Source organism: Ceratosolen solmsi, unplaced genomic scaffold (assembly GCF_000503995.2).
Source record: "Ceratosolen solmsi marchali unplaced genomic scaffold, CerSol_1.0 scaffold15, whole genome shotgun sequence".
Taxonomy (NCBI): domain Eukaryota; kingdom Metazoa; phylum Arthropoda; class Insecta; order Hymenoptera; family Agaonidae; genus Ceratosolen; species Ceratosolen solmsi.
In genome coordinates, this window is record NW_011948434.1 from 309,400 (window position 1) to 323,350 (window position 13,951).

General features: G+C 21.0%; 1 protein-coding gene across 1 annotated transcript in view; it reads right to left on the bottom strand.

Annotated features, from left to right (window-relative positions):
• Tomosyn (syntaxin-binding protein tomosyn) overlaps nt 1-13,951 on the bottom strand; it is a 53,628-nt gene that overhangs the window by 18,191 nt on the left and 21,486 nt on the right. Inside the window, exons 5-12 of the mRNA XM_011502651.1 lie at nt 10,593-10,656; nt 8,055-8,259; nt 7,126-7,201; nt 5,898-6,052; nt 5,145-5,436; nt 3,961-4,204; nt 2,445-2,689; nt 798-990 (exon numbers count right to left, since the gene is read on the bottom strand). Coding sequence (XP_011500953.1) covers nt 798-990; nt 2,445-2,689; nt 3,961-4,204; nt 5,145-5,436; nt 5,898-6,052; nt 7,126-7,201; nt 8,055-8,259; nt 10,593-10,656 — 1,474 coding nt within the window. The remainder of the gene's footprint in view (nt 1-797; nt 991-2,444; nt 2,690-3,960; nt 4,205-5,144; nt 5,437-5,897; nt 6,053-7,125; nt 7,202-8,054; nt 8,260-10,592; nt 10,657-13,951) is intronic.

Here is a 13,951-nt window from a genome sequence, read left to right on the forward strand (position 1 = left end):
GTAACTCAGGTTTAAGCTATACATATAGATATATATATATATATATATATATATATATATATATATATATATTTATTACTTTTTGCATTTTAAGTATCTATAAATAAGATTAATATACTGAACTATTATTCTCATTGATAAATATAATTGATAAAAACTAATATTTAATTACTATAAAAAATACTGGTGCCATATGAATTTACTTAAAGATATTATTAGTGAATTATATTTAAGATTATAGTTAAATAAAAAATCAATACTTTTGTTATTAAAATATTAACAAGGAATCATTCTAAATTGTTTTTGAAATATATTAATTATATAATGAAATTTTTAATTAAATAATTCAAAATATAACGAACTTTTATCAGAATTTAACACAGCGACCACCACTATACTACAAGCACATATTACCTTAGGGATATATATTCAGTACTAATAATTTAACCATGTTTATTTAAGGTAGGGAAGGAAAAAAAAGGAAATCGAAACTATTATAATACAAATAAAATAGAAGATAGTCACTCGATAAGCAACTTTATTTTTATAAAATATACATTAAATAATATGTTTTTAAGGAAATATATTAGAAAAAACAGTATTAATAGTAAAAAAAAAGAGAGAGAGAGAAAGTCAAAGAAGTATTTCGTAAAATAAAAAAAGTTAAAGACAATCTACAACAATATATAATTACACAATAAAAATTTATAGATATTTGTTTTACCAGTTTACGAATATATATAGTTATATGTCAATCCATAAGGATAAATGAAAGAAAAGATATTGAATCTTGTTACCTGATCTATACTCGGACTCCTAGCCTTATCATCATCACGTTTCACAGATATATCTTCATGTCGTTTTGGACTCCTTAAAGCTCGTTGGTGAGGATCAATATTATTTCCGAAATCTGATGTGCACATCACCAAAAGTGAGATCTTCTGCACAATATCCACGACTATGAGGCCTGTATCGTTCCCGTAAGCCAATCTTTGTATTGTAGATATTTTTGTAAAAGAATTAATTTTAAAATATAATTTTATACTTTTATTAATATAAAAGAGAGTTAAGAATAATTTCTTAAATAGATTTTTAAAAAATAGATTCTTAAATAGACACTTGATTATTAAAACGAAAATTACAATACAGGTCTATAGATTAAGATTATAACGAGACAAGAACTAGTTTAGAATTTTATTCTTATATTTCAATAATTTACTTTAAAATGATAAAAGCAATATTCAAATAATTATAAAAATTTATTACCCAAGTTATTTAGAATTTTCAATATTCTAATCAGACTCATAAAACTTATTTAACTGTTATAGTATACAAAACAAACATTATAATAAAAAATTATAAGAAACTTACATTACCAAACAAAAATGCTTCTTGAATATTCAAAATTGCAAAATAAATAGTTCAATATTAAAAAATAACATTTTTAATTTAAGAAACACTAAATATGTGATTAATTATTAATTGATAAAATTCAAACAAAATAATAATGAATAAAACAATAAAAATTTACGCGATATAAGAAAATCATTTTTATTATTTATTTCCAAGCCAACTAGGTATATAAATTTAATTGTTCTTTAATTATATACATTAAATCGTAATTTATAAAAATAAATTTGTATAATAAAGAATTGCAAATATTAAATTCTCCAATAAAAATTTCTGAATATTTATTAAATTACTAATAATTGTAAGTTCTGTACTGAATTTAATATAAATATATATTTTTTCTTATTATTTTCATAAATACGAAAGCGAAATAAATTAAAAAAGAAGTACATTACACAAAATAAGAACAACAAATCATGAATATTGACATAAGCAATTCTAAAAATAAAAATAATATTAATATGTTTTAATAAAAAGTAATCAATACATTTTTTTCATTATAATACAAAATATTATTTAAATAACAATAATAATAAAAATTTCATATTTTTATTAAATTCCTAAAATGTCTTGTAAAATATATTTGAAAATTTAATGTATTTAATTTCATGTTGTAAATTTTCTTATGTAAATCAAAAATATAAACGAAACATAATTAAAGATTGTGAATAGAATAGATATCTAACACTACATAAATGAATAAATTATCCAATAATAAAATACAATTAATAAAAATGGAAAATAAATTAGTATGTTGTATATATTTATAATGCATATTTATTTATATCATTTTTCTTATATATTAACCGTTCAAATAAATAAATAAAATTATAAATAACGCAGATAATAAATAAAACATTAAAAGTACTAAACAGAAATTTATTGTCTAATAGTATCACAATTGTTTACGTTATTATACATTAAATATAAGTAACATTAAATATAATATGTCAAATTGTAATGCATAAATAGAAAACCCATTGTTTCTAAATTTAATACATATTAAATAAAACAATTTAATAAGCAGTACTTACAACCCATATGACGAATTCAAACTAAGAGCAGTTATATTTTCGGGCAGTTCACCATTCGGTCCATAAGTAAGACAAACAAGTATTGCCTGGAAACCTGCAGCACGTTTCTGCATACCCGATTTTACTTTTAGTGGTCGATTCTTTTCGGCATTTACCTTAGGATCATCGCTTATATTGGAAAAATCAAAGTCAGGAGATCGTTCCATATCCTTACTTGAATCAGATACGAGTGGCACCTCCAATATCTAGAAAATGATAGGAAATTACATCGGATATCATTATAAATTTTCTACTTATAATTAATTGAACTATCTTTCTTATATTTTATAATTTTATGTAAATATATGCCCTATTATTTTATAAAATTATTAATCACAAATTATAATGAAATTAAATATCTATATTTCCCGAATGAAAAAAATTATATATCATGTTTTTAAAATTGTGAAAACCGAGTAATTGTATTTTAAATACTTTCGATTATTTTGTTTACAACAAAGAATGGATATTAATTCTAATAATAATAAAAATTATTCGAAATTTTCAATTTAATAATTTTAATTCTTAGAAGTACAAATATATTAATAATAATGACGTATTAATAATGGTAATAAAAAAATGATTTTTGATAATACTTGTAAAAGTCTGCAGAAAAATAATTAAAGTACTAATTTTTAAACTTAATCATAAATTGATTTAATAAAATATGTTCAATTAATTAAAAATTTATTTATTATATATATATTAGAAGAACTTTTAAGTTTATTACAAAATTAATTCATTTTCAAACTTATCTTCATTTTGAATTTAAATGTAAGATGGATAAACGTGAAATTAACTAATTAAATAATTTTTTAAATTTCAAAACGGAAATTTTTGTATTTATCAAAATTTATAATTTTATTACTACAAATTAGATGTAATAAATTAGTTATTTCATAACCTAAAATTTTATACTTTCAGTATTTGAGTGGGCACTATGTTAAATATGTAAAAAAGGAATTATATATATATACTTATATATGCTAAAAAAATGTCGCGTCAGTTAATATAAAGGAATAAAAATTTTAAACAGACAATAAGATAAAATTACTTTATAATTTTGATAAATTTATCTAAACTTGATTTATTGTACTTAGTGTATATATTGTTATACTAGCATAAATTTAAAGTAAGCCAACTTTTTTGTCAAAACTCAATATTATAATTTTATATTGGATAATTGTATTTTTTATAACATTTATTATGTACAATAATAATATAACAAAAATATAAATATTTGAAATGCATTTAACAATTAATAATAATTTGTAAAAATTCATATTTCAATATTTGTATGGACAACAAAAAACAAGTTCAATTTAATTAATTAATCTTATTCTAAATTAAATTAAAAATATATATTTATAATCAATAATCAACAAACATTTTCTAAAATTATATGGTATACAAGGAGTCGATTATAATATCTAAAAGTAATATTAAATGTATAAATAAATGTAATATAAAGACTGACCACAACTTCCGACATGCTTTCAATTTTCTTAAATTTGAAAAGAATTATGTGACATCCAACACTAGCAACCGCCAGCTTACGGCTTTCAGGGCAGAGAAAAATAAGCTGAATTGCTAAGGGATCTTCATTGTTCTCCATACAATGAGTTTTATTTTTTTCAAAAAGTTTTGCTGTCTTGAGCTTATATAATACTTGAAGTGTTCCCGCTGAAGCATCCCAAAATTTTATGCTCCCATCAGCGTGCCTGTATTATAAAGTTCTAATATTATTTTAAGTGCAATTCTTTCAATTTAATTAATTTAATTACTTAGCATTTCAAATTTAGTTATTCACTTTGATATTGATTAGTTTATTACCAAATTAATTTGAATGAAGAAAGAACAAGTCAAATAACACATAATAGATATTTATTATTAAAATTATTTTTACAAATTTTCTTAAACAAGGAAAATAAAATAATCAAACAAAAAATAATTATAGTTGTGAAAATGGTTATAAAAACATAATATTAATACAAATTAATTTCTTCAATTATTTAATTTAATTGAGATTAAATTAATTCAATAATTAAATAAAAATGCAATATTTCCTTAAAAATAATTCGAGTTAAAATAAAAATTAATGAAATACTTATACTTTAATATTAATATATTTAATTTTAGCATATTAAAATTTATACATCATAGATATTATACATGTATAAAGATTGGAGGGATATAATATATTGAAATTGTATTTGTAAAGAAAATTTACATTAATGCAATTACAATTTAAAACAATTTTAAATTAATTAATATTCATTAATTCAAAAGTTAAAAATAATTATATCTTCTTTAAATGATTGAAAGGAATCGGATATGCGACAAGACATATTTGAATATTACAATATTTTTTATAAACATGTAAAAATTACATAAGATATTTATCCAAAATACTTTTTAAAAATATCTGCAGTAGTAAAGTCATTCACGATAAAATTAAATATAATATCTTTTAATAAATTAGTAAATAAAGTTTCAGTTATAAATATATTCATACGTTACTTCTATCGATGCGATTTATATAAGTGATAAGAAAAGGATATTTATATAATTGTATCTATAAGTTCTAACCGTATTTTATATAAACGCAATGAAAAAATACTACTAAAAATATCAAACATGACAGTTATTAAGTTTTCTCACCCGGTAAGTACTATTTCATTGTAACTGCTGGAATTGGGGCTCCACTCACCACCAGATACTGGCCACTCCTTTTCACTAAATCCAGTCTTCTTTTGAGACTTAGATCCCACTGAGTAGAAAGCAGGGATGAGATCACCCGGGCAATCGGCGAAATAAGCGCAACAAGTGACCGGTGACTCGTGTAAATCCATAGGATAAGGATTTTCGAAACAAGGGAAACCCGTCGTTAATAGATCTATAACTACGAGATCATTTTGCAAAAGTACCACTACAGCGTATGGATCTTGAAAATCTACAAACCACAATAAATAAAAACATTAAACATTATTTCAAAATAAAATAAGTATTTTTCTTATATAAATTTAAAAATTTTTAATTATTCTTTGAAAAAAAATGTACAAACAATAAAACAATAAAATAAAAATCGAATTGGAAAATAATAACTATTCTTATTTATGTTATATATATTATATTATTATATTATTATTATATTATATATTATAAAGCGATATAGATAAATCATTGATAACAATTGTAGCCCAAGTTATTTAGATTTTAGATATTACACTTCTATTCATATAAATAAGATATATATATATAACTTTTTATAAATATACTATATTTAAATATAGGAAATTATCATAATAAAATTCTTTTACTTAGAAATATATTAATAGCCGAACATACATATTCCCGGCTACATAAGAAAAGATATATGAAATAATTATCAGTTTGTTAATTCCTTATACATACCACTGCTCCAAGGACTGTCACAAAGGGTGATAAAATCAACTATATTCTGCTCCATTTCCAAAACGGTTGTTGTCTTTCCTTGTATGACAGTGATGCTCGGCGTTCTGCCAGTCGAGTCAAAAGCTAACCCTCCTGAAAATACTATATACGCCTCTCTGAAAATAAAATTTAGATAAAACAATGATAAGCTGATTTTACTGTGATGATTGTATTGATGTTATATATTTTATATCTTTCTTGTTATAGTAATATATTATAGTAATATTACTACTATAAAATAATCTCATAAATTATCCAAAATAAAGTTAATTATATATAGTAAAATATAACGAGTTCAATTTTGATAAATAAATATTCGTTACCTAAAATATATTGGCAAACTTAAGTTTAAACGCAAAAATTCATTAAACATTTATCATCAGCAAACTAAAAATTAATTAGTATCCTTTAAAACTTAAAAAAAATCAGCATTTATTATATATTTAAAATAATTTTTATTTACAAGTACAATTTCCATAATTATGACAACGAAAACTGTTTATTTAACAAATAATAGTAAATTATAGAATTGTTATCAAGCGCCCTAGAATAATATAAATATAGTCTGAAACTATTATCTATACATGGTGTCTTTTAATCCACGAAAGTAGAAATAGATGTACTCTTACATAATGCAATCATTTCTTAATTAAAAACAAATGGAGCATGTGTGCGCGCGCGCGTATGCGAAAGAAGAGGCACGAAGTTTAACTAACATATTAGTCACAACTAGAGCCTATTACATAATATTAATGAAATCAAACTCATCTGCTTATAAATTAAAATAATTATCTTATCGTTTCATATAATATAATGCGAAATACATTTAAATAACCAGTTAATTAACTCAATTTTCAATATTTAATAAACAAAATAATTAAAAAGTATTGATTTATTAGTTTAGCATAATATATTTTCCTTTAATAAAACTTTAAATAAAAACTACGATACAAAACTTTTTTAAAAATAACTTCAGTTAAACTAAAGAATAAACTTAAAGTTTTTGTTAATCAATTAATTTTAAATAAAAAAGAATTCATTTAAATGATAAAACCAAATAATATAGTTGTAAATTACAGTTTATTACAATGAAATATAAAATAAAAAGTAAAATATTTTTATATAATCGTAAATAAAAAGAAATATTGAAAAGAATATATAAATAGAATAAAAATCTCTAAAAACTTACCCTGATCGAGAAACCTTCCACTCGACTTTCTGAATAGCTTTACAAGGCTCTGGTTCACCGTCCTTCATATTTTTTGCTGTTAGTAAGAAATTCTAAATAATTATAAAGTAAAATTAAAATTAACAAGTTAAATATTAAAAAAATTAACGTTAAATATTAAAAAAATTAACGTTACAAATTAAAAAAATTATATGATAAATACAGTAATAAATAAAATAAAGAAAAGGAAAGCGAATAAAAGAAATAAATTAAATACTTTTAAAAGTGAGCTTAATTCCTGTAATATATTTGGCATATATAGAAGCCTGATAATCTTAGACTAAGATAAATGAAAAAAATAGTATTCCATTATATATTTCATCATATATTGTTCCATCACACATTTTGATAATTGACTATAAAAATACAAACATATTTTAAAAAAATATTATTAAGTTTAAAATATAAATTTTTATGTAATTTTTATAGTCAGTAATTTTATCTGTAGATATTAATAAACTAAGAATGCTATAAATTAATGTAAATTATAAATTAATGTTATAAATAGTACGACTATGTCTATATACATAGAACATACATTTGTTATGTAAATAGACAACATAATAACGTTACATAATTGTACGTTAATTACTTCCTAAATACATGGACGGTCTATTTAATTCACGCACATAAATATAGCTGTAAATAATTCTGTACTGTAAATAAAGCTGAAAGATTAATAATGAAAATATTGTTCAAAATAAGTCGAAAAAATTATAAATCAGTAAATAAAATAATAATTTATTTCCTAATATTTATTATCATTTATCAATATTAAAATATGTGCACATGTCTATTCTATTTATGTTTCAAATATATTGAATATATACAATATATTTCGACTAAAATTAGATTATGTCATAATATCTTCATCTTTAGTACATATTTACCATGAGGGTAGGTTACATGAACGTATTTAGGCTGCCGCACAAGCCAAGTTGTAAGCGAACCAGTAGTATGACTACATATAAATTGCTTGCCTTCGTGATGCCAAGATATTGATCTGAGAGGATCATCTGTTTGCCATCTAAATTCAGCAACTTTTATCTTTAAGTCCCATAATACAATTTGCCCTGATTCATAGCCTATCAGCATCTAAAAATACATAAAAAATTCAAATAAAAATGATATCTGTTTTCTAGTAAAATATATTATTAATTTTTATAAATTTTAGTAGATAATATAATACCATTTATTTATTGTAAAATAGTTTCAAAAAATAATAAATTCAAATACTTAACCATTTTATTTGTATTAGTTATGAATGAAATAAATAGAGTTAAACTCAAAATAATGAAAAATTTGCACAAATTATTGGAAATATTAATATCATACATTTTTTACAATTTTCACTAAAAGTAAAGAAGAATATTGTAAATTATTTGGTTTTTAAAAAATAACAGAATACAGTATTTTTAATTTATGGCTTATCTTCATTTTACTATAACATTAGTTATATAATTAGATGAAAATTACACATAATGTATTTATTTTACTATATTGATTAATATCACAGATATTAGAGGATAGTTAGGCTATGGATACTTCAATTTGAATTTAAAAAAGAAAGTTTTTTATAAATTATATGGTCTAATGATATAATATAATACTTCAAATTTTACTTTAAAATTAAAATGTATTAGTTTAATATTGCTATATTAAAATAATAAGTTATGTACAATTTTCTTTCAATTAAATTATTATAAAAGGAAATCAATTTTTACGGAGACAAAAATTAAACAATTTACAATACATTTACTAGTAAAACTAGTAAAAACATATTTTAAATAATTATATACCAATAAGAATTTTATGAATAAATATTATTTACAAACTGTATTAGTAAATAAATTACGTAATAATATCTAAATTGTATGAAATGACAGTTACTAAAATATATAAGGTTTAATAATTAAAAAATAATATTTATATATATAAATAACTTTTCCTGTACATAAATAAAAAAAATTTATATTCAAATTTTATGAATATATGAAAAATAAACAATATAATAAAGAATACAGAAACAAGGAAATCAGATAGTGGATTCAAAGTAATGATCTTTAATTATTATTAATTACAGTAAATAATGTATAGTGATAAGAATATATTAATGGAAACAATTAGAAAACTGTGATAGGCGATGGATGAAATAAATTAAAATACTTTACCGTTATTTGCTAATCTTGAGCTCTAATGAAAAACTTTAATAATGAACTATTTTAAAAGATTCAAAATATTAATGAATCATCAGATCACATGATATGATTAGGTATCATATTTAGACTTTTATGCGAAAATTTCGCCGTATCCCATAATTTGTTTATGTGCAATTTCTAACTGCATACGTTTGTATACATTAATGCCCTTCGGTTGCACTAATTCCTAATGCAGTCACCACTTCATTAAATTTCGATAAACTATAAATTCGATAGAATTCGATAGAATTCTTTTTTGAGTTAATTTCACTTATAAATGATCAACGTTAATTTTCTAAAAACTTTCTACTTTAAAGGTAAAATCAATGATCAATAGAATTTTTTTAATATTTTCTAATTTATATATTTTTGAATCGATTAGTCTACGTTTTCGTCGATCCAAAAAAATTGACCGTCATTATGTTAAAAATATTTTGGGAAATTATAAACTCCAAAATAAAATGTGATACTAGTTAGTTACTTACTTACTAGTTCAAGTATTGCGTTATATTTGTTATTTGAAGACATAACTATAGTCCCGAATAAGTATATATATATATATCAAAAACACAAAAACCTTTCTATTCAAACAGGTCTTGATAGATTGTAAAAAAACGAGAATTCCTACCCATTATTAGACCATATTTATTATTAGAGTCGTTATAGATTATTTTTGGACTGTCTTCAATAACAGCTCCAAAGTCAGTAATGAATATCTCAGTAATGCTTTAACCAATACCAATTATAACGGCATCCCTATAATTTACTTCAACAAGAATAAAAATGAGGCTAACTATTATAGAAAATTTATATTATGTAATGATATATAAAAAAAATATTTATATTTTTCGCGATATTTATAAAATTTGTTTGTATATTAAAATCTTACAGATATAAATTAGTAATTTTTATTTAAAAATATATATAAAGTACATAAATTGTATCACTGAAAATAAATGGATATTGTTTCTTTCCATAATACACAAAATTTCAGTAGATAATTCGAATTTCTTACATTTTTCATACATTTTGTTAGTACAACCTAGATATATTATTTCTTATTCTCATGTAAATAAAGAAGGAAGTTTTAAATCAACCAACATGTAATGAATATTATGAAAAATTTATAAAAATTTGCGATAATTTTGATACGATAATTCTAAAATAAACTCGAATATTTTTGTAAGGTAAATTTGTAGTAAGATTAAATAATACTTGAACGTAACTTACCTTATTTAGATCGAAAGGGTTATCACTTAAATGTATTACTGAACCAGGATGTGTCTTTCTTGATCTATGAACAAATATGATACATATAATATATTAACTTTTGTACTCATAGGTATTTAATATAATCGTTGAAATAGAGAAGTATATCGATAAAACAGATTACAGACAATATTTTATAACTGTTTCACTTAAGTGTTGAAATTTTTAAGAAATTATTATGTCTATGTATTCATTATGCGGTAAATAATAATTAGTTTCTAATCAATTAAATGTAAATAATAATACATAATTTGAAATAAAATTTTTGTCTATATAAATAAATCATATCTAGAACATACCTACATCTAATAAGTAATCATATCTATACTAATATACTATGAAGACTTATCTATAACTGAATTAGTAACTTTCAAGTTACAAATCTATATTGAATAAATCATATAATTATTATAAGATATTTGATTATTGATCATTTTAATGAACCATAAATAATAGAAGATATAATAAAATATATATATATATATTAAACCTTAATATATATATATATATTAAACCTTAAAAATTTATAATATTTATTTAACTCTTGAAAAATTTAATGGAAACGCATTATATTCCCTAAGATAAATTTTAGGTTCTACATTAACTACCGTGTTTATTTTAATTTAAAAAATATATACTAAATTGTATAGAGCTATAAACTCGTAACCAATAAGATCTAAAAATGTACAATTCATATAATTAAAATAATTATTTTCAATTAGTCATATTCAGCATTGATAAATTATAATACCTGAAATTTATTATCTTACGTGTAAAATTTATTTATTTCTCTTTTTCTCTCTTCTTGTTTTTCTATTCATTTTATTTAACATCCATTTATCAACGAATTTTGTTCGGTTCTGCGTTTATTAGCATGGTTAACATCAAACGCAACGAACGATATAAGAACTTTTTCCCAACACCTTCCGTAGTAACAATAACAATAAATATTTTGAAATATTTAGATAAATGCACATATGTACCAATACATATATTTCAAGGCCAAGATACACTTATATATATACAGATTAAATTTTTTAAATATTGTGTATTTAAAAAAAAAACTTTTTTATTTGTACAAGTTAATGTTTAAAAATAATTACAATAATTTAAAAATTATTGGTAATATTCAGTTTAAGTTTTTAATTTACATATTAAAAAAAATTTTAAGCCTATTAATAGAAAATGGTTTTCACACTCTTATAGTGTACACATTATAGGCATCTAAATAATAGTCAGCTATAAATCATATAGTTTATTTTTATATTTTCAATTTCTTTGATGCAGAGCAAATTTTTTATTTAATATTCGTAGATTTTAACATTTTATCAAACATATGATTTTTTATAATCGATAATGAATACTGTTTTAATATTATGTAATACATTTTGTATAGTTCTATACACATTTGCGAATAATAAATCAACATAACTCAAAAATAACATCATAACATCCACTTAAACCAGCTACTTATATATTGTTCTTTTTAAAAAAGTTCTTTCAAAATTTTAGCTGGTTTAATTATTATAATAATTTCAATTTCATTCCTGACTCGCAATATAAGAATTATTTCTGTATAAATAAAATGACTATAATTACTACTCAATTATTTCGAAAAATTTTAATGAAATTGAAACTTTTTATTTGAAAAAGTTTAAACTCTCGATTTTGATGATGCAATACTTTTCTTCAAAGATATTTAGGCTATTGTATATATTTGTAGTGTATAAACTTACGATTAACTATCCAACACGCTCCAAACTCCTTATTTTCACTCATTTCTAATTTTTCGTAATCTAGTACAAATATATTACGTAGTCCTCCTTTCTATACATAATAATATTAATTGCTTTTTATTCATAGACTTCTATATCAATTAAGATGAGATAGTATAAATAATTAAGATAAAAAAATTTTACCGAAATATCTTTATAATATATGGATAATTTTTATATTTATATAATTTATTTAAATTTTTATCATTTTTATAATTGTTAACCTTTATTTAATAAAAAAAATGTAAAATGCACCAAATGAGTTAAAATCATTGTATCAAGTAATAGACTAAAACTTTACATAATATAAATATAAATGAAAAATTAAAAATTGTAGATTTCATGAATGCACATCATTTATAGTATAAGTCTATTTTTGGTGCCTATGAAAGATAGCTGATAAAATTTTAATTCTTCAGAATTATATAAATTCTATCAATAATCTTCCAATATTAGAGACAAAAACTTATCAATCTCATACGATAATGAATAAATTTTGCGATAAATTAAACTTCCATATATTAATGTTTTCTTAAAAATTTGCTCAAATAATAAACTATAATATTTTAAATTACGATTCAATTACGACATTTAGGTTCAATATCACTATTATCTAATAAAATAATAAGCTATTTATAAAATAATACATTTACTATTTATATGTATAAATTATATATATATAAATAACCGATTATTTACTAAATACATATATTTTTTTATACTTTTTTTTAAACACGATTGTTTTTTAATTTATGGCAATTTACAGTAACTAATTTATGTATAAAAGGAAAATTGTATAATAATATAAATAATAATACTAAATATATAGTACTATGTATGAAGATTGAAAATGAAACATTTATTTAAAGGCAAAAATTATAAATGCACCGAGATTCATTATTCTATAATATTTGATATTCTATTATACGGCGTTCACAAAATACTAATTTCACTTGCAACCTATAAATCTGATTATATTTTTATATCGTTCAAACAATTAAATAATACTAAAGAGCTTTTAGTATTTCGAAAAAATTCGATTCTGGTAAAATTAGAAAAGAATCCTGGAATTTCTAAAAAATGAATTGCCCAAAACTATTGAATGAAAATCAACAAGTGATTTTATATAAATAAACTACCGATTTTTAAGCATACATATTAACGATACTTGTGCAACAAATAAACGAATTAATACCTTTACATTAACTTATTTTTCTCAAACTATAAGGAATAAGATTTTTAAATTAGTCAGAACAAAATATATATTATAACTATTTCATAGTTATTTAAACAAATATAGAATAAATGACTAGAGTTGAAGTGATTTTTATTTTACTAGATTAAATAAAATAATCTGGATGAATGCATATTTTTCAAATTTAAAATAATTTACATATTATGTATTAAGTACCAACAAACATTTTGTTTTATCATAATTTGACGGTTGCACAAGAAGACTAAAATATTACAAAAGAAAGAATTTTCATTGATTCTGTACTGAGAAAATATTTTTCAATATATGTTTTGTCTCTTAAAATCTACTTT